Here is a 25,332-nt window from a genome sequence, read left to right as displayed (position 1 = left end):
TTGTATAAATAGTACTTGCATATTAACTGTTTGTTTCCTAAATAAAACAAATAAGTAAATTAAATGGAGTACTTCTTTAATCAATAAATAACCGTCATTAAATCAAAGCTACGTTGGTTACAAATAATTTGAATTTAATATTTAAAATACACTATTTTATATTAATAAAACTATTATCACAGTTGCAAGAGTTCGTTATTCGTAGTAGAACTCCTTCAGTACATTTTAATGATCATCCTTTCTTTGGCAAAGGATAGCATGTCGCAATATCCAATGCACATTAAGCCTTACAGACATTGTAAAGACCATGTTATACACAAGTTCCGTCCAACATTTGGATTCATAAAAATGTATAAACATCCTGGATCCGTTTCTCGAATATTTTATAGCGCTATTTCAAGCTTACCATTTGGCTCAATTTTGTAATAAATTTCAAATGTAACTTTAAATTGCGGTTTATGTCCATTTGATTTACTTTTTATGACTTTAAACTGAATAAATCATGACATTAGATACTATAGGTATAAATTATATCTGAGGAACGGAAACTCCGTAGTATATCTGATAATGTCGCTCACTTCTTATAAAAGACAATGATGTTAAGTTTTACAATATTCAAGAAACAATATTGGCATGCAAAAAGATAGTGTAACTCTTTTTATTACGCAAATAGGAATAAAAAAATACGCGCCTCCAATTCTCACATTCAAGGTCTTTCTACCCTCGCTTCAAAGCGAAAATAATACACAATATAGAGGGTTTATTCAATCCCCAACGTCCTTCCAACGTATTGCTGAGTTGTCGGGAAAACCAACGTAAAAACAAATAAGGGTGAGTGTGCAATACAAGCGGATAACATACTTTAGCGAAATTTTCCACGTGTCTTCAATTTATATATCTATCTATACATATATCTATACATATTAGTAAATTGTAGTGTATATATGTAATATCGAGAAAAACATATATTTTGAACAAGTGATGTATTTTTCGTTGCTGAAAACGAAAAACTAATTTTTAAAATTTTTGTCTGTCTTTATGTCTGTCCGCAATAGCGCGTTTGTTCCGGATAATTTCCGGAAATAATTTCCGGAAGGACTAGACCTATTTCGACGGGATTTTGTCGGGACTTTGACGGAAAGGTAGCTGATACACGTGGCTGCGTTATAGGCTTTTCAATTCTGCATTGACGAAATCTCGGTTGACCGCTAGTACAAATTATAGAAATAGGAATAGACAGTTTTTCTATAACGCTGTCTAGATGATTAATTAATGCAACATTCTTTATCAGAAATCTCTTTTATATCTTATATTTATCTTCTTTTAATCAACATAAAGAAGCATACGAACATTACTTAATTTGTTTCATTTAATTCCCTACGGAACCCTAACGAGATTAAACCAGAATACAGTTTAACCTTTAGCAATTAATTGGTTACGATTGATCAATTTCATGACTCGCTTCTGAAATGTTTTAATTAAAACAATGATCAATGTATAGTACACGTCAATGTATACCATTAAAAATACTAACATATCTATTTCGAAAGATTAAAGAGTATTTTAAACAAAAAGGGACTGATGTATCTGCATTCAAAACCACAATTTCTAAGAAGCCTTTTTCATACTGTAATGGAATTTTTTCAAGATATTTTATTGACACTTTATTATTTTATTTTTTAATATTGTTCGGAGGGCGAAAGGCTTATGACCTTTTCAGGACATTATATAAGCCCGTTCGTGTATTACGGACCCGAAATGACAAATCGATTTGATAAGAATCAGCTGTAATTTTACTCACAGTATGGTACTTTACTGAAACAGTTGGAATTAAAAATAAATTAGATAAAAATTTAAGTAATTCTAGCTGCTATAAAGTAAGTTTATAAATAAATTAACATGTAGAGGTGTTAATTACTGACGATTTTTAAACATATTTTAGAAAGTTTTAGTTGAAATTATAGTAACCGTAAGCCGGATCCGAAGACCCGAAAGCAATTTTATGCTATCTTCGGAACCTAAATAGTCCTATTTTTCTTTATTCACATTTTTACTAAATCTTACGCTCCTAATATTAGAAACATAAAATATTAGGAGTTAATTAACATAGCAATTGAAATGAACAACTACATTAATTGCTGTCATATTTATTTTAATGTTATACAATAGTCATTTTTTTATACTCGCATAATATTTTTTACCTACAATACACAGGAATTGCTCGTTTTGAGTCATAAATAAAAAAAGAAGTTGCATTTAAAAGTAGGACAAGCAGTGTAGCAAGGCATAGTTGTGCGTTTGAGCCGGGGCGGCGCTAGCGGGTGCAGTAGGATCGATACCGTGACCCCTTTACAGAGCGATGCACCGGCCGCGGCCAAGCTACCCGGGAAAACCGCCCAGTCAGCAACTACCTACCCTCTACCAATGAATTATGCATTTTACTAGTACACGATGTTATTTTATTGAGAATCGTTTAAATACGCTCTTTGTATTTGTTTTTACGTTTCGTGTTTTTTTTATAATATACCGAATTTTTTTATAAAGTTTTTTATCATTTGAACAGGCACTTCATTATATTGAGGTCCATTCACATTTTCTTCATATTTTTTTTGGTGAAATTATTTTAGTAAATTTTATTCGCAAAACATAATGAAAAGCAAAGAAGTTGCGAAAACGAGGTTCTACGAAAACTTTCTAACTTAATTAAAAAATAAATAATAATGAAAACGTATCGCAACACAAGTTTCAGATATTAGGCACTATAGGATTATTAGGGGATATTTTATAGCTTCATGTTAGGTTAAATTTAAAAGAAAATGAATCAAATACCATAAAGTACAAAAGATATCGAACTAGTTAATTATTAAATACTAACATTATCTGATGAAATTTTCCATTATTAGTAGAATAAGAAAAAAGATAAATAGCGTTGTCGAGTGAGGGCATTCTCTCTGTAATCCAATACAGAAAAGCTGACTGAATGAAAGCTCGCATTTCTAAAGGAAAAGATACGACAGCGAAAAAGGGAGGAAAAAAAATTACGTTCACCGTCTCAGTTACGACATTATTTATAACAGTGGCCGAACTCGGTTTTGTCTGGATTTATGGCTTGTATTATTAATATTCTTCGTTATCGCCCGTACGTAATTAGTTAGAGCATAGCCAGCATTCTTTTTTTTTTTATATTCTACAAATTTAGATTTCCCTGTTCTTGTAGCATAATAGATTTTGTAGATCTCTTTGTAAAAAATATAGATAACAATAAGTTCTTGTGGAAAAAATCTTTTCGATACAGCTAAAATAAAAAAAAAACTATAAGAAAATTAGTAAAACATTCAAACATTGTTCAAAAAATAGTCCTAGACGGGTTCAGAGATTTACTTTTACGTTCGCAGTTGTTACGTCAAAGTAAGTTACTCGTAAAAAACCACTAACGTTCAATAAAGAGGTTTCTTTTATTGCTCCAGAAATATCGTGTTAAGAAAGTCATAAATAAAATATTTTGATCGGCGGATATGCTTTCGCTGTAGGCCTGATTTAGTTGTTTGACATTGCGCCTAAAAATAAGCCGCTGAAATCTATCGTGAGTATATTATTTATACGCCGTCTCAGAGCAACGCGTTCATATATCAAGATGCAAAGATGTACACAAATGTGACTAAGATATATAGGTTTTGGTAAATTTAAATTTAATTTAATTTAATCAGTTCAAGTTGGCAACCCAACCTAAATCCTCGTTATAACCATTGTTCGTGAAATTAAAAGATAATCTAACTTTAACCAAATATTTTTATAAGAACAAGAAGATAACTATCACATTTGTGAAAATAGATAAACAAGCTGTCGCCCACGACTCCGTCCGCGCGGAAGTAAAAAAACATAAGTAGCCTGTGTGTTCTTCCAGACTATGATCTACATCTATGTCAAATTTCATCGAGATCCATTGAGCCGTTCTGGAGATACCTTCAAATAAACATCCATCCAAACATTCGCATTTATAATCTTAGTAAGATTAACATACGAGAATAAGGATTTATGTAGCAAGATAATTACAATTATGTACGTAATGTATTATAATAAATATGCAAAGACACGACTAATTGTTAACAGCTTGCTTTAAGATACAAGTGTTAGTGAATACAATAAACATTAAACATATAGCCCGTGAGCGTCCAATGAATAATTCATGTAAATGAAATTATGCCTAGAAGTCATTGGAAACTAGTTCCAAGGCGTTATCTCTAAATAATCTAATGGTTCATGTTAACACGTAAGACACATTTAGACATTTCTTCTATATATATTAACTTTATGCTTTGCCAGTAAAACCGGCTACATACATTCAGTTTTAACTGAACAGTCCGAACTGTTCAGTTAAAAGTAATAATAATAATAATAAAGATTCTTTATTGCATACTTAAATGATTACATCAGTATCGCCTTGGCTCCTTAACTAGGTTCACCTGTATTTAAGGAGCCAGTGACTTCCCTTTCTATTGCAAAAGTGAAGGTGTGTAGCCGGCTTTAGAGCAGCTACGTCTCAATGCCTAGAAACTGCACATCTATCCGGATCCCAATATTTTTATATATATATAACAATTCTAGTGTTACAATGTTAGTTACGATTCTCCTCCGAAACAGCTTGATCGATTTTATGAAATTTTATATGCATAGTCAGTAAATCTGAGAATCGGCACTATCTATTTTTCATACCTCTATTAAGTTTTTTTTTACTGCAGGCGGACGGAGTTTCGGGCTACAACTAGTATGTAACATAAATAAATGTTTTAGGTATTCGTTAAATATACATTTATTTCAAATTACTATTCACCCTACAGTTATTTTAGCATTAGATATATCTACATTAGTCTATTACGTAGTGTAAATTGTACAAATTCTTTAAATTTGTACCAAAACATAGTTATTATGATCTATGGCAACCATTATTTAGGTTATGAAAACTTTCAAACGATCTTTTAAATAAAAAATGACTATATATATGTTTAAACAAATATAATTGTTATGAAAAATCGATCGAACAAAATACATTATAGAAGCAGTTTAAATAATCTAGCTGAAAAATATTTGATCACATTTTTGCTTGACATTAAATTGTAATCCAATAAAACACACGTACTTGAGAAATTTAACTTAGTCGCAAAATATTTCAAATATTGTTCTACATGATAAAAAGGCTAATCAAAAGTAGCATTTCGATCTATCAGACTTAGTGTTTCTTAAGGGATGTATCATTTTTCTATGTATGGGTCGATTTCAGTCGTTGTGCCGCATCGTCAAATCATCTGCGGACAAATGGCGCACGCATTGTGTTACGCAACTGCTGAACTTACATCTCTCGTTTTCCAACTGAGTTACATAACTAACACAGACCTTGTGAAGTTAGAACTAAGCCCTATCGTTCAAACTTCAATACCGCCTTTAACTTTACTCCCTTCGACCTCGATAAAAATGAAAGTTTTTAGAATGATGCCGCATATTTTAATATTAATGAAAAAAAAATTACGAAATTACAGCATAACAGATTCCGACAGAAAAAGTTACATACGCAACAGTAGCTGCATAGTAGGAAAAAGTTATAGAAAAAAGAAATAGGAAAATAAAATGAAATATGCAATACACTTTTAAAAAAATTGGCTCAATACGCCCTTACACAGTTGATTTATTTCCAAAAAGAATAACTTAAAAACTCGAAAGAATTTTACAGGTAGTAAAATTAAGCAAACTTTAACAAAAGAAAAACGTATTACAGACAGAAAAGAATAAAATCATTAAATGCTTAATTTATTTTTATTTTTCGAATTATACACGTCTCCACTTTGCAGCACTTAACAAATAAAGTTGCAAATGTATAACTCTACACAGATATGCTATTAAGGGAGTCTGAGAATATAAAATGTCACGATTTAGATACGTAACGAGACTGCCGCCGTCTTTGCCTCGAAACGTGATATCTGATATATTGAGTTAAATTATAAAATATAAATTCAAAGGACACGTTCTTGAGATTTTATCATATTCCATCTTGGTGACTAAGAAAAAAAATCTTTTATAAGAACTCAATCTTTAATCAGACGTATCGACACTTTTGGATAAGCTTTTTAAGAAACTGATTAGTGTAAGAAAAAAATATTTCAGCTGTGTGCATTTAACAAGTAATGTAAAAAATCCAGGGCTGCAGTTGAAAAATCTTTACATAATCTTTGGTAAATGTTTTAAACCACAAATCTAAAAGTGTTTTGTTAGATGACCGAAAGCTGATCATAATTTTAAAATTTACAGTCGACGTAACGAGTTAGTGCGCCTACGATTTCTTAAATATAACAGATTTACTGAATTTTATGTAGGAATCAACAGAACGATAGCTAAAATGCATAATAGTAATGATTCAATCTTATATATAATATTCTCGTGTCACAATGTTCGTTCCCGTACTCCTCCGAAACGGCTTGACCGATTCTCATGAAATTTTCCGAGTATATTGAATAGGTCTGAGAATCGGCTACTATCTATTTTTCATACCCCTATTAAGTTTTTTTTTTACTGCGCGCGGACGAAGTCGCGGGCGACAGCTAGTATATTTATATAAAAATATGCCTTGTGAATGAAATAGAGTTAAAAATTCACTACAGTTGAGTGGTTGTATGGACCATGGCCAAATCTCAAGACTACTTAGCAAATCTGGCATTTTTTAAAATTACAATCGTCCAGTTGGATTTATTAAACTGTCCCAAATGTTAGACAAGAATAATCTTTTTGGACATTTTTCTGCTGAAGTGAGAAATCGTATTTATGAGTCTTCTTACTAAAGTAGTACAATCTAGTTCTAAATTAGTATAAGACAAAGCGATATTTTGCCGCACACTGAAAACATTATAATAATCAATTCATTTCAATAGTCACCAGGAGGGACAAACCCACGAGCGTTGCGTCTTTATTAGGACACGCTCTCATTCTATACATCCTACGGAAGTGCGGGCATTTGCGTCAAGACCTTAGCCTCTGCAGACCGGCGGACAGACTGCCCACGAGACCACCACTACACACATACATTATAACAGTACTTTTAGTCTCCGGTCTATAGTTTATGATAGCTAGGGATCTTTACGACTTGAGATTGATAAATACTATTCGTATGAGTACAGAATTTTACGATGCATTTGTAATAAAATCTTAGAAACTGCTTTCAATTCGTATATCAGATGTATTCGAACGTCTATGTCCGTCTAAAGAATATCTCATCTACTTATTAAGTTTAACCTTTTACAAAATATCAAAATACAGATGTAACGTAGGGAAGGTTTTCGAGAAAGAGATAATAACCAGTTTCCACTCGTAAGAATTTGTGTTTTGTTATCAATATTATTGATTTTTGATGTATCAAGGATGTTATAACCGTCTAGTAGTTGTTAACCGTGAAATTCGACTTGCCGTGACAACGTGACGTTGTTGAAAGACATTGCTGTCTCTGTTTTTTCAAAGATAATGTAAGGGATGACAATATGTGTCAATACAAGTATCACTTCAGTCGAATTTTCTACACTTAACAACATGCACGAGTAATATTTTACATCTGCATTACCCCGACGGTATTAATGAGAAATAAATTAATTCAATGCTCGCAGTTCTATTGAATACGCTGATTCAGAAACGTACGTCTAAATGCAGGGATGGGCGAGTGAGGTCGCCACCTTATAACCTAACATATTATACGTATGTAGCATTCAGATGCATAGCAATGACCATGCTTTGTCATTATGGTGATAAATGAATATCATTTGTTATTGTGCAAATATTTGTCGTCCTAATTCGATAAAATACACACATACGCGCGCTTCCGTCTTCTACACATCAAAATGTCCAATAACAGAAGAGCATTTAAGTTTTAAATTTCAACGTGTTCAATGATGTGTAAAATTCCAGCTGATTTTAGTGAAATCTTTTTATTTACGATAATGCTTTTCGGGTATAGATTCTTATTCCGAGAGTTCTCAAACTTGATTCTAAATTTAAAACCGTGTCGACCCCAAGCGTAGTTTTCCATCGGGCAACCTTGAGTGAGGATCAGCGTCTTGGCGCGCGTGCTGCGTCCTTTGACACAAATGCGGATGCATTCAATTGTCGGGTCCGTTATCGAAGCGCGCTAAACACCGCGCAAGGCTATACCAGCTTACTCCTGCACTGTCAAATCTTAGCTGTCTAAATCAACACCAACTAATATAATACATATAGCTAATGGCCAAACTGCAGGAGAAAAACACAGAGAAGTGCCCAAAATGAATCATATATTTTTAGAGTGAGAGAAATTTACCCTACTACGGTACATAACATGTACGAAAATATTTTAAATGGTCCCTAGGGACAACTTTCATAAGTGATACACTCAATTTAGACAGAGCCCTCTATAAGCTTAAAAAAATATCTTGGTTCCTTGGACTCTGGACTCTCAAGGAGACTAAGGGGGATGATGTTTTTGCATTTGAGTATTGCAGCAGTGAAACTTGTGGTTAAACTGCAAACACCATCATTTCTCCTTTAAACCAGTTAATATACCTCAATTTGAAGTCTAATCATATACATATAAAATTAATAAATATAACATCATCCATTGTTTCTAAGCGAAATAAAGAGAACCGACCAAAAGAGAAGATTAAAACTGAAAATTAGTATTTAAAAGTGAAATAATAATTGCCAAAATTATCAATTTATTGACAAAAGCCACTATTATGAGATTAGAAGTAAGAGATTTTACTCATAATGCAGATTTTATTTATGCATATTAAACATCAATAATCTTAGATGATATTAATGCTTTGATCGCAATGTCAATATATGCCTATCCATGTATTTTCTTTCTTAAAATCATGTCGATATTTTAACACAGCCTGAATTAATATATCAATCCGTAGAATATAGTTCTTTTTACCAATTTAAGTATAAAGTGTAAAACATTGTACTTTAAATAAATCAATAAGACAAGCTCTATGTAATACTTTAAAATTAGAAAAACTTTTAGTTTGAGAGAATAAAAATCAATAAAGCAATCATCGCCAATTACGATTAAGGCTAAACATTAAATGTTTTTGGTTTAAAAGCCGTTAAAGTTTTGCCGCATCAGAATAAACGTTGAACCGTTTTAGACATTTTTTTAAATGAAAAGTATTTTCTTTATAATTTACGATCCAAGGGACCACTAATATAGTTATTGGTTTATATTTTCACATATTATTTAAATTTCTAAATACTCGAATATCAAAGAAAAAACATAAAATGAGAAACTCCGTCTCAGGGCGTGGCCTTTTATGCTTCATAAGGATGTATGGCATACAAATCAAGAACTTAAAGACATCGTTTCACTTATTATATAAAATACTTTACAAATAAACCATAAAAGACCACGTTATCGTCATGCATTCGATTAAATTCTAAATACTCACATCCAGCGATTCCTTCGACGCCATTTTCGCACACAAACAAATTGACGTTCAAATTTGACATTCCATATCAAAATCAATAGGGTTTAATTATCGGATACATGTACTGTAACTGTTAAATTCCACTCTTATATTTTTATCGATTTTTAATTTATTTACTTTATCGAGGTTTATAAACAGAATCTCATAACTTATTATACGTTAAAACAATAAGTTATGAGATTCTGTATATATATTTGTCAAAGGAAAATGGATTATCTAAGAAACCTTATATTATAAAATGCCGCCGTATGGGATAACTTAGGATAACAATGCTTTTCACAATAGATAGTAATTATACGACAAGTAGCTTTATTCGTAATTACTGAAGTTTTTTTATCACCTGTACTGAATTTTTACAACTTATTTCAATTCCATTGACTTTTAACTTTTGTTATCTAACTCATCGGCATCTTCAGTGTGAATAACCAGAAAATAGTTCAATAGCCTAAAATTAGAGACATAAGTCTTTCAAATCATACAATAGCATCGAAATACTTTAAAATTACTATTTTAAAAACTATTTAACTTTGGACATTCCAAGTTCAAAAGAAATCCGCCCAAAGTATTATAGAAAGTTTTAAATTTAGTATGCCTTATGTTATGTATTTTTCTTTATTAATCTCAATAGCGACTTTTTATTAAAAGGTTGTACTAAAACCTAAGTGCATTAAAGAGTGCAGGGGAGGTGCAATGCAATGCGACATAGGCCATTACTACATAGTTTGGTTTTTTGTGACCATAGATAAATTTTGATTGCATAGATTAACAATGTCAGGAACAGAATCGCTCCGTGTTTGAAATTTCTAATACTTGACAGATGTCAGGACACGATATTTTTTTATGACATCGGCTCATCGGCAATTTGTTATCGTATTTCGATGCGGTGTAATATTTTAGTTTTATGTTTTATAATGAAATATATGCTCTTTTTACAATAAATTAAATTTGGTTGGCACGATTTTGTAAAGATTATCACAAATGAAATCGTAAATATTAGTGGGATAAAGAAAAATAAACAACTGGTTTTATAAAACAAGTTTTGTAAAACCAAAATACTCCATGATTAAATTTAATGAACTTATTTCTTGTTGATTACGGGGTACTGTTGGTCTGACTGACTTTCAAAATGAGGATAAGAAGATTGTCTGCAGTTTTCTGGGCGACTTGTATAATTGCCTTCATTTTCATTTTATATGTCGTCACCGACTTAAGTTTTAAGTTGCCAAGTATAAAGCCGGTTGTAGTGGACGTTGACGTAAGTAAAATGAAAAAAATAGATCCAACAGATCTTAAAAAGTTAACTATAAGTTTATCAAATACTTTTTGTTTTTTCAGAATAAATGGACATCATTTGAGTCTAAATTACTACACTTGGAGAAAGAGCTCAACGAACATCATGCAGTTGTTGGTGAAATCAAGACTGCTGTAGAGCAGATTGTTGAAAAGTCACATGAGGTTTATGTGCAACCAAAAAGACTGAGAACACCAAAAAGAGAGAATAAAATCAGAGAATTTAAAGTTGTGGGAGATGAACCTCCAAAAATGCGTATAAAGTTGAATGCCTCGACATGTCCTATAAACCAGGCAACATCGAAGACAGATATCCAGGTAATAAGTTTAATGCAATTAAAATTATAACGCTATCATAAGCAAATTTCATGTACAAATTTTTTGGTTGCTTGACATTTGTTTTATTTTTCATTACACTCTTGCCTTCGTTACTTGAAAATTATATTATCATTGAAATCTAGAAATTATAAGGAACATATATTGTAGATATATGTTAATTCACTGAACAACAACGATAACAATTTTTGTGCGGGCCTGAAACCCATACAAAATGATCTTTTAGCTTTGGACTTACATTTTAGATCTTAATTCCAAACAGTTGTTTTTTACATAGTAGGCTCTATTGATTGCTATCTTAAGTTATACTAAATTGTTTGCACACTAATTTAAGATCTGTATTGTTTATATACAAATGTATAAAATGAATGAAAATGAAAAAATATAAATTATTTATATCTATGGTCAAATGACCATAGATATAAATAATTTGATATGAAATAGTTCCATCATCCTTAAAGAGGTCAATTTTTTTTTTATTGTTATTGCTGGCTGTCAATAAAATTGATATTTTTAGATGCTTTCAATGTATGAAAGGATAATGTTTGATGATAAAGATGGTGGTGTGTGGAAACAAGGATGGGAAATTGAATATAAAGATGAGCAATGGAATCAGAAAAACAAGTTGAAAGTGTTCATTGTACCACATTCACATAATGATCCAGGTACATTTAAACTATAAAATTATGAAGAGAAAAGATTTTTTTAATGAAATCACCACTAGAAGCCAAAACTTGTTGATAATTAAGTAACCCTTTTTTTCCTATATAAATAGGTTGGATCAAAACATTTGAAAACTATTATAAAACACAAACAAAGGCAATCTTTACAAATATGATGGAAAAGTTAATAGAAGGTGTTGGAAGGAAGTTCATTTGGGCCGAAATCAGTTATCTTTCATTGTGGTGGAATTCTGATGCTACTGAGAAAGAAAAATCTATTTTCCAAAGGTATTACTTTGTTTCGACTTACTGTTCTCACAGACATTTAATGATTACTTGAACAGTTGATTTATTCCTCATATTAAATTTATATCAAGTGAATTCTTTAATGATCACATTGCAACTGTGAGTTCGGCCAAATTTTTTTTTGTGTAATTATAAATTATAATTACTTCTGGTTTTTTGTTAATTTTTTCTTTGTTTTAAAAAAATTACTTCGGTTATTAGTTAATTAATTTAAATTTTTCTTTTTATCTAGATTACTGAATTCAGGCCAGTTAGAAATTGTAACAGGAGGCTGGGTTATGAATGATGAAGCAAATTCACATTGGATTTCAATCATACAGCAACTCACAACAGGTCATCAGTGGCTTATGGACCAATTTGGGTATATACCAAAGAATGCCTGGTCAATAGATCCATTCGGTTACTCCAGTGCACAACCATATTTATTAAAGTTGGCAGGCTTTGAGAATTCTGTGATACAAAGGGTTCATTACAGAGTTAAGAAAGAATTAGCCTTGAATAGACAGTTGGAGTTCAAATGGCGTCAGTTATGGGGTAAGTAACACATTGTATGCTATTTGGATTTTTATATACGACTGAGCTAGCTAGGTAAATCAATTGCATTGAATGTGTTGAAACATTTAATTTTGATTGAAAATGTTAAAAAAAAATTATGATTTTTATGGTTTATTGTTAACCAATTGCTGATATGATGATATTGAATTATTGTTAAGTTGACATATTTGTTTTGTATTGTATGTCAATGGCGTACTTTGTTTCAGATGGTAATGGTAAAACAGACATGTTTACTCACTTGATGCCTTTCTATTCTTATGATATACCTCATTCTTGTGGACCAGACCCTAAGGTACAATTATTATAATAAATTTCTAATATTTCTCACTTTTATTTGGGCTATTTTAACTTTTTTTTTGATGAATTTGGTAATATATATTTCTGCCAATGCATATATTAGGGAATTAAGATGTTAGAAAAAGAGGCTACATGTAATTTTTAATTTTAATGTTTTACAGATATGTTGTCAATTTGATTTCAAAAGATTGCCCGGCAATGGTGTGACTTGTCCTTGGGGAATAGCGCCTAGGAAAATTATACAGAAAAATGTAGCTGAAAGGTAAAGTTAGTTTTTAACAACAATTTTTACAAGCTTAAATATTAAATACTTGCTGGGACCAATTTTTCATAGTAATTTAAAACATAAGCAATCCATATTAAGTTACTTCAGTTCAAGTTAGAAATAGTATACTGGTCAGTTTCTATGACAAAAGACTATTTTTTTTTTGTTTACCAAGTTTAAGTGTTCATTTGGAACAATGTACAGTTGAACCTGGATAACCGTATGTTCTCGCTAGAACTGGATAAGCGATAATCATTGTCCAGTTTTTATCTATAAAAGAGAAACTGGAATTAGACAGAAGTCTCTAGAAGCGAGGAAAATATCGCGGACCCTTAGACTTTCTATTATCCATGTTCGACGGTATAAAGATGGCTCCTACCAATTAGGGCCAATGTGTAAATTGACAACTTTTCCAGAGAGGCTCTCAAAGTCTCAACCACAGAGGAAAAGAGGCCGCATAGGCTCTGTTACTTAAGCAAAAGAAATAACATTTAAACCTGTAAATGAGTATTTTGTTAAGTGCATGTTGTTAACTGAACTAAAAAGTAGTTTTTAACACAAAAAAGTAAAAATTACCAATTAGTTACTTTGGCCCTATTACATAGGACCCATCGATATATACTTGTGTTCATCCCAGGGCATTCTTGATACTGGATCAATGGCGTAAGAAGGCACAACTGTACCGCAGTAATGTGCTCATGTTCCCTCTGGGTGATGACTTCCGCTACGACCGCGCCAACGAGTGGGACAACCAGTATCAGAATTATGAGGCTATTATTGATTATATTAACAATAAGGATTCTTGGAATGCTGAGGTATTTTTAGTTACAATATTTTATATAAAAAAAAATTATCAGAATTCCTTATGGTTAATGGTCATAGATAATTGTTAGTTATTGAAAATTACACATTCATAACATCCGTAACATGTATAATTCTTTTCAAATATCTTGCCAGCCTAAGATTTCGCATTTCTCTATACCCAAACGCATCTAACATTGCGTTATGCTCAGTGACTCTCGAGAAGCGAGCCTACAAGATATGTGAAAACTACTATACTCCTAATAAACGGACAAATGATGAAAGTGTGTATACTTTACAGCATTAAATAAAATTAATTGCAGTAGTAAATCTTCAATTTATAAAAAATAAATTATTAATTTATTCAGGTACAATTTGGTACACTTGAAGACTATTTCAAGGCAGTTCACGAGGAAGTAAAGATGTCAGACTTCCCGGTGTTGTCCGGTGACTTCTTTACATATGCAGATAGGAATCAGCACTACTGGAGCGGGTATTACACGTCCAGACCATTTTATAAGAACATGGATAGAGTTCTTATGGCATATGTTAGGTGGGTACTTTATAAAATGTTAAATTTAGGTTATATATCCAATCTTTGATTTGTAATAGTTTAATTGTATGCCATCCAAAGCTGCTGATTACAACGTAAAACTTTTTTTTTCTTATTCCTTAAAGGAAACTAATATGTATTTTGATTTACATAACTCATTCAATCCTTCCTCAACATAATTCTGCACTTATTATTCACTTATTCAATCATTCACTCATAAACCATTAAGTTATAGAACAATTTTTGTTTATTTCTCTTTGTTATTTTGACCTAAATAACTTAGGTAGGAGTACAAACAATTTGATGAAATTTATAAAACAAAAACTGGGGAGTTTTTTCATATCAGTAATTATATTTTTTTCTCCTTAATGTCTATTTGAACGTATTGTATCAGGGCAGCAGAAATAATAACAGCGCAGGCGTGTTCAAGTCAGGCGGTGAGTTACATAATGTCGCTGCAGCTGCGGGACCGCGTGGAGCAAGCTCGCCGCGCGCTCGCACTCTTCCAGCATCACGACGGCGTCACCGGCACCTCACGCGACGAGGTCCGCGAGGACTATGCCAAGAAGTTAGTACAAACCATCGCACACGCCACATCAATATATAAGTCATTCACACGTTCATTCATTCCTTATGATATGTTTCAATGTAAATATTAACACCAGTTTTACCGTAGACAAACTTCATGCCTTGTAATTTTGAAACAAACAGTTGTCGTTGATTTTGTCAGCGCAGAATTTAAAAAAAAGTAACTCATAACATTCCCGTGTGCATTTCCTATCAAAGCTACCTTCCTTTCAAATTCCCGTCCAGCTGTTTTATATTACCCGGAAAAAACATGGCCTTAAGGATAGACAGACTGACCGACAGATATTAAAAAAATTGGTTTTTCCTTATTAGTAACGCAAATATATCACGTGTACGGACATATAATTTTTCTCGATATTACAGACACTCCAATTTTATTAATATGTTTAGATTAGCTTCCATTGTCACTTCACTTAATCTAGCAATTTTCTACAAAATAATTGATAAAGTGAAATATTGTAATGGATCGTATTGTAACTTATGGAATTTTACGTTTCTCTACTTATTTTCGATGTTGGATTCAATTAAAATTTAACCTATTTTCTTCAAAAAAGTCTTAATACTAACATGATATTTCAGAATGTTACAAGCTATAAAATACAGTCAGTCAGCAATCCAACAGGCCGCTTACTATCTACTCAAACAACCAGCCATATTGGAGCAGACGCAAGAAGATATTTACTTTGATGTGGACGACATCTGGAGGAAACACGACGAAATACCATCTCGCATCACAATAGCTTTAGACGCCATGTCTCCCTCACGAAGACTGGTGTTTTATAACGCGCTGGCGTTTAGAAGACAGGAGATTGTCACTGTGCTCGTCTCTACGCCGCATGTTGAGGTGAGTGAATGAGAACGAGATTGCCGAATGATATTACTAAATCACTTAAAAGTAATAATCAAGAATTTTTTTTTAAATAAAAACTAGTTACTATATGAACTTGTTTAGGTTTTCGACCCCGAAGGCAATCCGATAATGTCTCAAGTATCGCCGGTTGTCTCTGGCGAGCGTCGTCTCGGGTTCGCAGCCAACAAGTTCCAGCTCTCCTTCCCTGTTACCGTCGATCCTCTCGCACTCACAGTATATTCCGTCTCACTCAGAGACAGCATGAGTATCAATAAGTAAGTACATAATTTCAAGTAACTATTTCTATCTAGATCATGTTACATCAAACAGATTATTAAACTAACAAAGTAGTCTCTTAAGGACTTACTAATTACTAAACAATAACGTTATAGACAGGAATTAATTAAAAATGTTGACAAACCCTTCTCTAAATCGTAGCTTCATAAATAAAGCAAAGCTACTGAGAATTTAACTGTCACTACACTTTTATAAAGTCACTAGCTTTTAAAGTTAAAACAGGTTAAAGATAAAAAAAAACCAATGTATCTCCGACCAGATATACTTCATTCTCTAAAGTCCGCATCTACAACGCCGACTACTGGAACGTGGACTTGCCCAAGATGTTCGCAGTAGAACAGCCCACAGAGCGGCTGGCGGATGACATCACATACCGCGCAGGTGATAGCACACGAGTTGTCACCAACATGAACGGACTCATCAAAGCTATCATCCCACCAGGCGGCGCCACTGTGCCCGTCCATATGGACTTCGCTCAGTAAGTACAACTGCACTCAGAGACGTTAATTGGTCACTGAGGGAATTCATTAATACATGTAATCGAATATATTTATGTACAAATTTAACTAAATACTTTTTTTCTTAAAGCTACGACAGCCAGCGGACGTTAGACAACAATAGTGGGGCGTATCTGTTCATCCCGTCGGGCCCCGCAGAGCCCTTCACGCCGGAGCCCTACCCTGAAATAGTGGTCACCGAAGGACCCTTTAAGGCCACCCTATACACCGCCCTCGTCAGCCCTAAAGCTGCTGAAGTCATGTTAGCGGTCAGTGAATGAATGAACTATAGAACGAATGAAAGTAATTTTAAAAGATTAAATTTTCTAATTGACCGCCATAATTTGTCACATCTTGTTCTTATGATAGTAAAAATATATAATAATACGATAACAATTATCACTTATTTGATCATTAATGGACTAAGTTATATTAAAAGACTGTATGCGGCAGTTAATGGGTTAAAAATATAACTTTGTAACCGCTAATCTTGAAAACTACCGATCCAATTTGGAAAATAATTTTTAGATTTGATAGATCATTTACTAAGGAAGGTTATAGCCTAATTATCATCCCGCTACGACAATTATAGGGTGGGTAAAAAGCTAAATTAACATACGTTTCAGATATCAGTATATAATAACCCGTCGTTGCCTCAAGGCGAGGTGGAGATATGCAACACCTTCCTCATAGACCCTCAAGCTGATGATTACGAGCTCGCTATGAGATTCTCTACAGGCATCAAGAATGGAGATGTCTTCTATACTGATCTGAATGGCATGCAGGTATTTTTGTCACTTATTATTTTAATCATCATCATCAGCTCACTATACGTTCCCATTGGGCTCGGGTCCTACCCCTTTCTATAGAATAGTAAATTTATTGAAATATTTGCATGTGGCAAAGATAACGATTAAGTATTAGTGTGGAGGTACACCGGTAGAGGTAGGCCTAGGAAGAGATGGATGAATTGTATGAAAGGTGACATGATCAAGAAGGGGTGACAATGGATATGATGGCAGACAGATTGATTTGGAGGAAACCTGGTGTACCGACCCTACGTAAGTGGGATAAGGTCAAGGAGATGATGAGTAAATTTATTCCTTGTAACAGATGATAAAGCGACGCTACTTCGAGAAGTTGCCGCTGCAGGCAAACTTCTACCCGCTGCCGGCCGCAGCTTACATAGAGGATGAGAGCGCACGTCTCACTCTGCTCACCTCCACCGCGCTCGGCTTCGCCGCGCTGCAACCTGGACAGATTGAGGTCACACTAATTCTTAATTTTAGTCTTTTTTCCCTTCCCACCCTTTTCTTATAAGGAAAGGATGGGAAGGGGAGGTAGATTTGATGGAGAAGATGCATAGGAAGGTTAAATATTCTCTTTTTGTTCGTCTCCTTCTTTGTCGATTGGGGGTAGGCAACGCATTTGCAATTGCAAACGTCTATGGGCAGCAGTCGCTTCGCCATTTCGGCGACTTCATGTGGCGTCTTGCTCGTTTGCCACCTTGTAATATAAAAAAAATCACCATTCATCATTCGCCTCTCATCACTACACGAGTTATGATGTCCTTTCTATTGGTGAATAATTATTTTAAATCAATTTAGTACTTTTTAATTCAAGCAGAAACAAAGAAAACTTTTTGTCTTTCATATAATTTATTAGAATCTGTATTTGTACAGATAATTAATAGATTTTTAGTAATATTTTATGCTGAAATAATAATTAGTTGTATGTGATATGTGCAGGTGATGCAAGACAGACGGCTGACGAGAGATGACAACCGCGGTGTGAACCAGGGAGTGCTCGACAATGTGCGCACGCGACACACATTCAGACTGATTGTTGAACATGCTGTACCCTGCCAGGTAACATGCTTCTCACTTTGTTTGACTCTCTCTTTACCATAACATACATAGCAGTTAAAAATACTTTCCTAATTACTATCTTATCTTATTTCTTACTAATATTATAAATGCGAAAGTTTGGATGGATGAATAGAAGTTTTTTATTATGTTTCTTCAAAACGACTAAACCGATCTAGATGAAATTTGACACAGTTGTAGAACATAATCTGAAAGATAACATAAGCAAATGATATACATAAAATAACCGGAAGATTTATATTTGATCAAATTTTAGATAGAAAATTCTGAGGTAAAGCAATATATTTTGTCCTTTGCTTCTGCTCGGTCTTAAAAGAAGTCCTGCTCTGATTTTTTTTCCCTTAACAAATATGATGACGTCACAACTTTTTGTTAGCGTCCGTCATCAAGCGCAGTGAGCGGGCAGCTGTCGCTGGGCGCGCACGTGTCCCAGCAGCTGCTGCAGCAACCACTGCTGCGCCTGCACCACGCTGCTGACGAGAACACACCGCGCCCCTCGTACTCGCGCTCCATTGTCAACGCCGCGGACATCGTCCTCGCCACATTTAATGCACACGTTACCTCAAAGGTATATAAAAAAAAAATTTATTATCTAAATTAAAATATACAAAACTTTGGGCAAAGAGATTCAGTTTATGATTCCACTGATTTATTTATTCTACCGCTAGAGGCGTTGCTATCGCTAAAAAATATTTGTTTTTGTTTTTTTTTCAATAACGGCCATTTTTATTTGATCTCCCGAATTCTACTTTCCGATATGTATATTATATGTCAGAGTATATTTATACAGGACAAGGAGGGCAGGTCAATGCATGGTATGGGTGTCACCCTGCAGCGGGTCCACCTCGACTCCTGCTACGGCAACAAGTCCATCGCCACATCGTATCCCGTCGGTGATGGACAAGTGAGAAATGCTTTATAACTTAAATTTTCAAAGATAAAACTATATGTGATAAATGTACTTAAACTGGTCTACTTTTGTAAAATTACTAAACTTTTTTACTTACCTTTTAACTGTGAAATTTTGAACTGTTAAATTTGCATTAAAACGAAGTGATAAATACCTACTAAACTATATTTTCAGATTCGCCTGTCAGACATGTTGGATGTGTCATCAGAGCGCGTATATGACAGCTCTCTTACTTGGGTGCGCATGCGCAGCATCCTACCCGACGGTGTCATCACACTCTGTCCTATGGAGATACGATCCGTCTTCCTCAACCAGACACTCAAACGAGTCTGAATAATTTGAACTACATTCTTATAACTACAGTGCGATTAAATTATTTGGCCCGATGAGAGCCGCTTTTAATGTGGTGAAATGTGAAATGTTTATTTAGACACAGAAAATTACATACAAGGATTTTGCATTTGACATTAACAGGAGGGCGCTAAAGCGAAATTGTAATTTAGTTCTCACGTGGCCACCGGGTCAGATAAGTTAATAGGTCTATAATGGTGTCATCTAAATTTGACAATAGTGTGCATTAAAATAACAGATGTTATCGTTGTATAATGCGGGACGTATGCATTTGTTGACAGATTTATTTTTCAACACTTATTTGTGTATACACCCGTCACCCACGCGTTGTAGCCGCGGCGATGCGTTAAGCGATATATCTATATTTTGAACGTTTTTATTTGATTCAAAAAAAATGATTTTTAAATTAAATCGAAACTAGAAAAAATCACATCTTAAACTACGTTACATTTTACAAAGAAATACTCCACGAGTGTTGAAAACTAAATGTTGACTGAACACAGTAGCGGGGTTTAGAGTAGGGCCAAGTGGAGCTCTGCCCAGGGCGACCAGGGGGCGCCGCAGGCACAAGGGTCAGTTGTAAATGGGCGCTTACGCTACGCCCTAAGACAACCTATATTTGGAAGATTTCCTCCGATATCAGAAAAAAGGGGGCGCCACATAAATCTCGCCCAAGGCATCAGTAATACTAAATCCAGCCCTGACTGAACATTATTTTGTATAAATGCTTGTAAGTTTCTATATTGGATGTTATTTTGTTGTGATCTTAATTAATCAGGATTAAGTTATGTACCACGTAAATAATTATTTGAAAATATTTATTATGAAATAAAATTGTAAAAAAGTATGATTCATTCGCTGAAAAGCAACATTTTCATGTCACTCGGCCAAAAATGTGTCATATCTTGAAACGCTCAAATGAGTAAATTTTAAAAAGAATAGAAATCTGATGTAACTTTTACTGTGGGTTTCTGAGACCAAAATGCCTGTTTAAAACATTGTTATCTCCGTTTTGTTAAAAATAATGACAGGGATGACGATATCCTTCATATAGAGATTTCAGTCTCAGAAGCACACGGATAGTGTTTTTGATAAAAGGAGATGGTTTGGCCGTTTCCGCCTCGGTGGGGGCACTGCCATGCCCCATTACCACAGGTGGGCACAGTTAATCGAAAAGTTAACTTCGTTAATCGTTAATACGTTAATTAAAAAATTAACTTCGTTAATCGTTAAAGCGTTAAAATTTCGAAAATTTAACGCAAGTTAAAGTTAATCGTTAACAGTTAACCATACCAAAATTATACATACTAATTTTACACTTTTGTGGCGACACTTGTTTAAAATAGTAATTTGACTATACATTTATAGAATGTTCACATTAGTATTAGAGACAAGTATGAATGCATTATAGTTTATAGTATATTTCATTACGAGTGCAGAAAGCCTGTCATTGCAAAGAGTTCCGACAAATGTCTACCCGAGCCGAGGCGCAGCCGAAGGTGAGGGTTGACAGATGGAACAAGTTCTAATGACAGCTTCGCACGTGCACTGAACTACTATTTTTAATACAGTTGCGAAAAAATGAAGCATTTTAATAGAATAATAAAAACACAATAAACTCAACTAACTAAAATGTTTGAAAAATGGCGCCAACCGTAAAAGAATACAGAGATTTTTTTTTGTTTTCTTCACCCATTCTGGGTAGGCAAAGGGAACTATGCCCAAACGGCCAAGTCTTCAATAGATTATTTTTATTGATATGAAATGAAAATGAAATGATTTATTTCATAAAATGAAACCTAACCTAATTCATTGAATAAGATCATTAAATCTGACATTGTAACAAATTAGGAGCTTCTTTTTAGCAATATTTGCATGAATCATAAAAACTTCAATGATTTTTTTTTTTGTAAAAACTTCGTGGTTGGTTTTTTCTTTTAATAGACATTATTTTGACAGTTGGGAAAGAGAACGCACGAGTTTGGAAAAGCTAGAGAAAAAGCACGAGTAAAAAAGTGATTATACAGTTGCTCAAAAAGTGTCGTATTGCAGGGACTAAGAGAGTTCGGAATGTGGGCTATTACATACTCTTGTTTTATATACTCATAACGAAATATACTACATATTTCGAACCTTCTTTTGATTTCGTCCTGTTGGTCACGTCTTTCCAGACGCTCTGATACATCACACTTGCACGCGAACTTCACATATATCAATTATCAACTAGTTCGTTCACTATTCGAGTCGCCGACAGTCGCCCAACATAGCTGAACTTACGAGCGTGGCGTGGCGCGTAATTAAAACAAAATGACAGCACGTCTCCAAGTTTCTAATTTAACGATTAACGGACTTTTATTAACGGAAGTTGAGTTTAACGGAAGTTAAAAAAGCGTTAACACTTTTTGAAGTTAACTTAAAAGTTAATCCGTTAAGCAAAATGTTAACTTCGTTAATTAACGATTAACGGATTAACGAGTTAATGCCCAGCTCTGCCCATTACACTTTTAAATTGAAGATTTTCAGGAGATTTTTCTTGTGTTTTAGTATGATTATTATTTTTGTTACAGCTATTTTATTTTTTTGTTTATTATATGTGAAACAATGATAATATTTAAGTGATATGAAATAGCGCAAAATAATTAAATTTCACAATAGAATATTATATACGACAATGCAAAAATATTGTATTGTTTAGGTCTTAAATATTATGTATAGAGTTATACTTTTAAGAGACAAATAGATTGTCAAAGGATTTTTTTTTTCTATTCTGTATTGTTAACCTCCTTTTTAAATTCTTGTTAAAAGCTTTTATTTAGTTTCACCTGTTCCAATGTCTCATCAAATCTTGATTTTTTTTTTGGTATCGTAAAGTGAATTAGCATTTTTTATAATAAAGAAGTTCAAATCAGTTAGAGTGGACAGTCATAATTAAATGTGTTTTCAATTTTCCGTACAAATATTTTAAGAGTAATGGTTATTAAAAAATAAATGCCATTTCATATGAAAACAAGACTTGTTACCTTGTGGTAACAAATCGGGATTACACTTTGCTTCGTGTTGTCCCATCTATTGATAGTTGTGTTTTTTCCTAGCGTTTTCACTTTATAAAACTATCATCGTATATTTAATATGTTTTTGTAAATATTGTACAAATTTAAATGTGATTTTAATATATATGACTTGATGACTGGCAATGTTTTATAACACCTGTTGATCTCAGTGTTGCCACATCATTACGACCTGCCATTTTAAAAGAAATATTTTTTTTTTTTTGTTTATTACCGGTTTTGAGAGTAGTTTAATGGATCCTTAAGCTGTCTCTTTAGTGTACATTGTTCATTATTGATCCTGAGGTTTTTCCTAAGAAACCTATGACTATGAGTGTTAGATCCTTCGTATACAAGGCAACGTAAATCTTCGTTACCCGGCGATCTTAATTACTAACTCAATAGAATTTCGTAGAGGAAAACAGGCACGCGTCGACATTTTTTTTTTGTCATCAAAGCCAGTAACTCGCAACCTGTTTTCAAGATCGTTGTGAGAAAAATCGCTGCGATTTTCGGAGGCAAAGCAAATCTATACTACTGACCTCTAAATAGACGACACGTCTAGGATTCAATGTTGTGTGGATGAAGCGCAACGCGGTACTGGCTATGCAAAAATACATTAGTTATAGATTTACGTTACCTAGTGTACGAACGACCTTAGTCACAAGACAAATTTATAGTAAATAGATGAGAATAACAATGGATATTAAGATGCATTGTTTTATTTATTTTATATCAAAAATTCACGAGCACAATAGAATTAATTTTGATGTGTGCAATAAAGTGTTTTATTTATCACTGTATTTTTTTTTAAATCTCACGGTATGCAGTTGTGAAGTTTTTAAATAATAAAAACACTTTAGTTGGTAAGTCTTTATTATACAAAATTTTATCTATTATATTTGGGAAACAAATTATTTAATGCGCAATAACAAAAACACAAAAACAAACTTATCACAGTACCTATTCCCAATATTTGGCAAATGGAAAATAAAAACTATTTAACAGGAATTATAAAAGAAACGACAAAATAATAACAGATAATTCGATTATCTTTCAGTTTAAATTGTTCAAAATAACGATGCGGTCCATAGATTCTACCATAAAAAAAACTTACATTACGACCTCAATAAAAAAAAAATAGTAATTCAAGATATGTCATGGCTTCCAAATAAAATATTCTATGAAAGGGAGTTTCTTTTGAGGTGTTTCTCGTTGTCCGATCGGCCCAATGACATTTTCCCATTGGACCGATTGAAAACATAGAATCAATTGTACCCGTAGGATTTTGATGTGAAACATCTATAGGATCACTTGTAAACCGAGTTGTTGGCGTGGCGACGCTTGCCGTGGCGACGGGTCGAAACGCTATACTGAGGTATACATATATATATATTATTTTAATAATATTATCTTTTATGCATATTACTTGTACACACACGATGTTTCACATCTGCCAGGCGTCCCATGACGGCTCACATTTTTTTTTGTTTCTATGCACTCATTGTACATAAACAATGTAATATCCTTCATTTTTAATAATTTTAAAAATATACGTCGTTATATTTAGTGGAAAACACATTTGAATTGACATAACCAAACCAGTCATACATTTTTATAGACATTTTGTTGCGTTTATAAATAAAACTTTAATAATACGAATAAAATAAATGCATATTTAAAAATTTCATTTTTAACTTGAAGTTCCATCAATTTAATTAAAATTGAGAGTTTGGACTTTTGGAGTGTTTCCCGTTGGACCAATCAGTCTTCAAATCAAACGGACCAATGGGAATTCTTTTTTTTGAATTCAAGGATTGATCTGAAAGCCAATTGGTCCAACGGGAAACATCCGACTGACGTGACTTTTATTGATACATATTGTTGTCTCTGTTTTTCAAAGTAAACGAAAGAGACGACAATATGTGTCAAATACAAGTTTCAAAAACCCACAATGAACATATTTCGAATATAAGTTTCATTAAACATGTTATAATACTGTGAATAATAACTGCACGTAAAATATACTTTTTTTTTTTAATAACTGAATACTGATTATAATAATAAATATTTAAATAAAATTTCATAACAATATAGATGTTAAATTACCGAATTAAACAAAGATTACGTAATTTTTCTAACTTTTACCACAGCTAGTTAATAAAATTTAGCTTTTACCAGACAATTCTAGGATCCACTGTAGCTTAGAGTGACGTATAAAATAGATTTTTTTTTAAAGATAAATACATATTTAGTTAACATATAAATCTTTAACCTGCTAATACATTTATAGTTAGTACATTTAACGTCTTAATTATTTCTATTATTTATTCTCTAACCTAAATCT

At 33.1% G+C, this 25,332-nt stretch overlaps 2 protein-coding genes across 6 annotated transcripts in view; one reads left to right on the top strand and one right to left on the bottom strand.

Annotated features, from left to right (window-relative positions):
- LOC106721608 (sodium/potassium-transporting ATPase subunit alpha) overlaps nt 1-9,521 on the bottom strand; it is a 48,240-nt gene extending 38,719 nt beyond the window's left edge. For 3 of the 5 annotated variants that reach the window (XM_014516577.2, XM_014516575.2, XM_014516576.2), the window contains exon 1: nt 9,456-9,521. In XM_014516577.2, coding sequence (XP_014372063.1) covers nt 9,456-9,479 — 24 coding nt within the window. In that variant the 5' untranslated portion in view covers nt 9,480-9,521. The remainder of the gene's footprint in view (nt 1-9,455) is intronic. The other 2 variants (XM_014516579.2, XM_014516581.2) reach the window with 2 other exon arrangements.
- Nucleotides 9,522-10,427: 906 nt separating this feature from the next.
- LOC106721685 (alpha-mannosidase 2) lies at nt 10,428-20,303 on the top strand. Its single transcript, XM_014516709.2, has 20 exons — nt 10,428-10,749; nt 10,830-11,102; nt 11,638-11,785; nt 11,896-12,070; nt 12,321-12,622; nt 12,850-12,935; nt 13,102-13,202; nt 13,843-14,020; nt 14,375-14,559; nt 14,954-15,127; nt 15,727-15,991; nt 16,100-16,272; nt 16,554-16,772; nt 16,883-17,060; nt 17,418-17,576; nt 17,905-18,057; nt 18,540-18,659; nt 19,054-19,245; nt 19,468-19,581; nt 19,762-20,303. Exons 1-20 carry the CDS (start codon nt 10,621-10,623, stop codon nt 19,918-19,920), a joined length of 3,483 nt encoding a protein of 1,160 aa, XP_014372195.2. The 5' UTR covers nt 10,428-10,620; the 3' UTR covers nt 19,921-20,303.
- The last annotated feature ends 5,029 nt before the right edge of the window (nt 20,304-25,332 follow it).

Source organism: Papilio machaon, chromosome 17 (assembly GCF_912999745.1).
Source record: "Papilio machaon chromosome 17, ilPapMach1.1, whole genome shotgun sequence".
Classification (NCBI taxonomy): Eukaryota; Metazoa; Arthropoda; class Insecta; order Lepidoptera; family Papilionidae; genus Papilio; species Papilio machaon.
Note: the sequence above shows the minus strand (reverse complement) of the source record. Positions and strands in the feature narration are given on the sequence as shown.

What these genes read in the sequence shown, in the direction of transcription:
- LOC106721685 (XM_014516709.2), top strand. Translation starts at nt 10,621, where the DNA reads ATGAGGATAAGAAGATTGTCTGCAGTTTTCTGGGCGACTTGTATAATT. An exon ending in CATCGAAGACAGATATCCAG is followed by an intron (nt 11,103 to 11,637) that starts GTAATAAGTTTA and finishes TGATATTTTTAG; the next exon opens with ATGCTTTCAATGTATGAAAG. An exon ending in GTCCATATGGACTTCGCTCA is followed by an intron (nt 16,773 to 16,882) that starts GTAAGTACAACT and finishes TTTTTCTTAAAG; the next exon opens with CTACGACAGCCAGCGGACGT.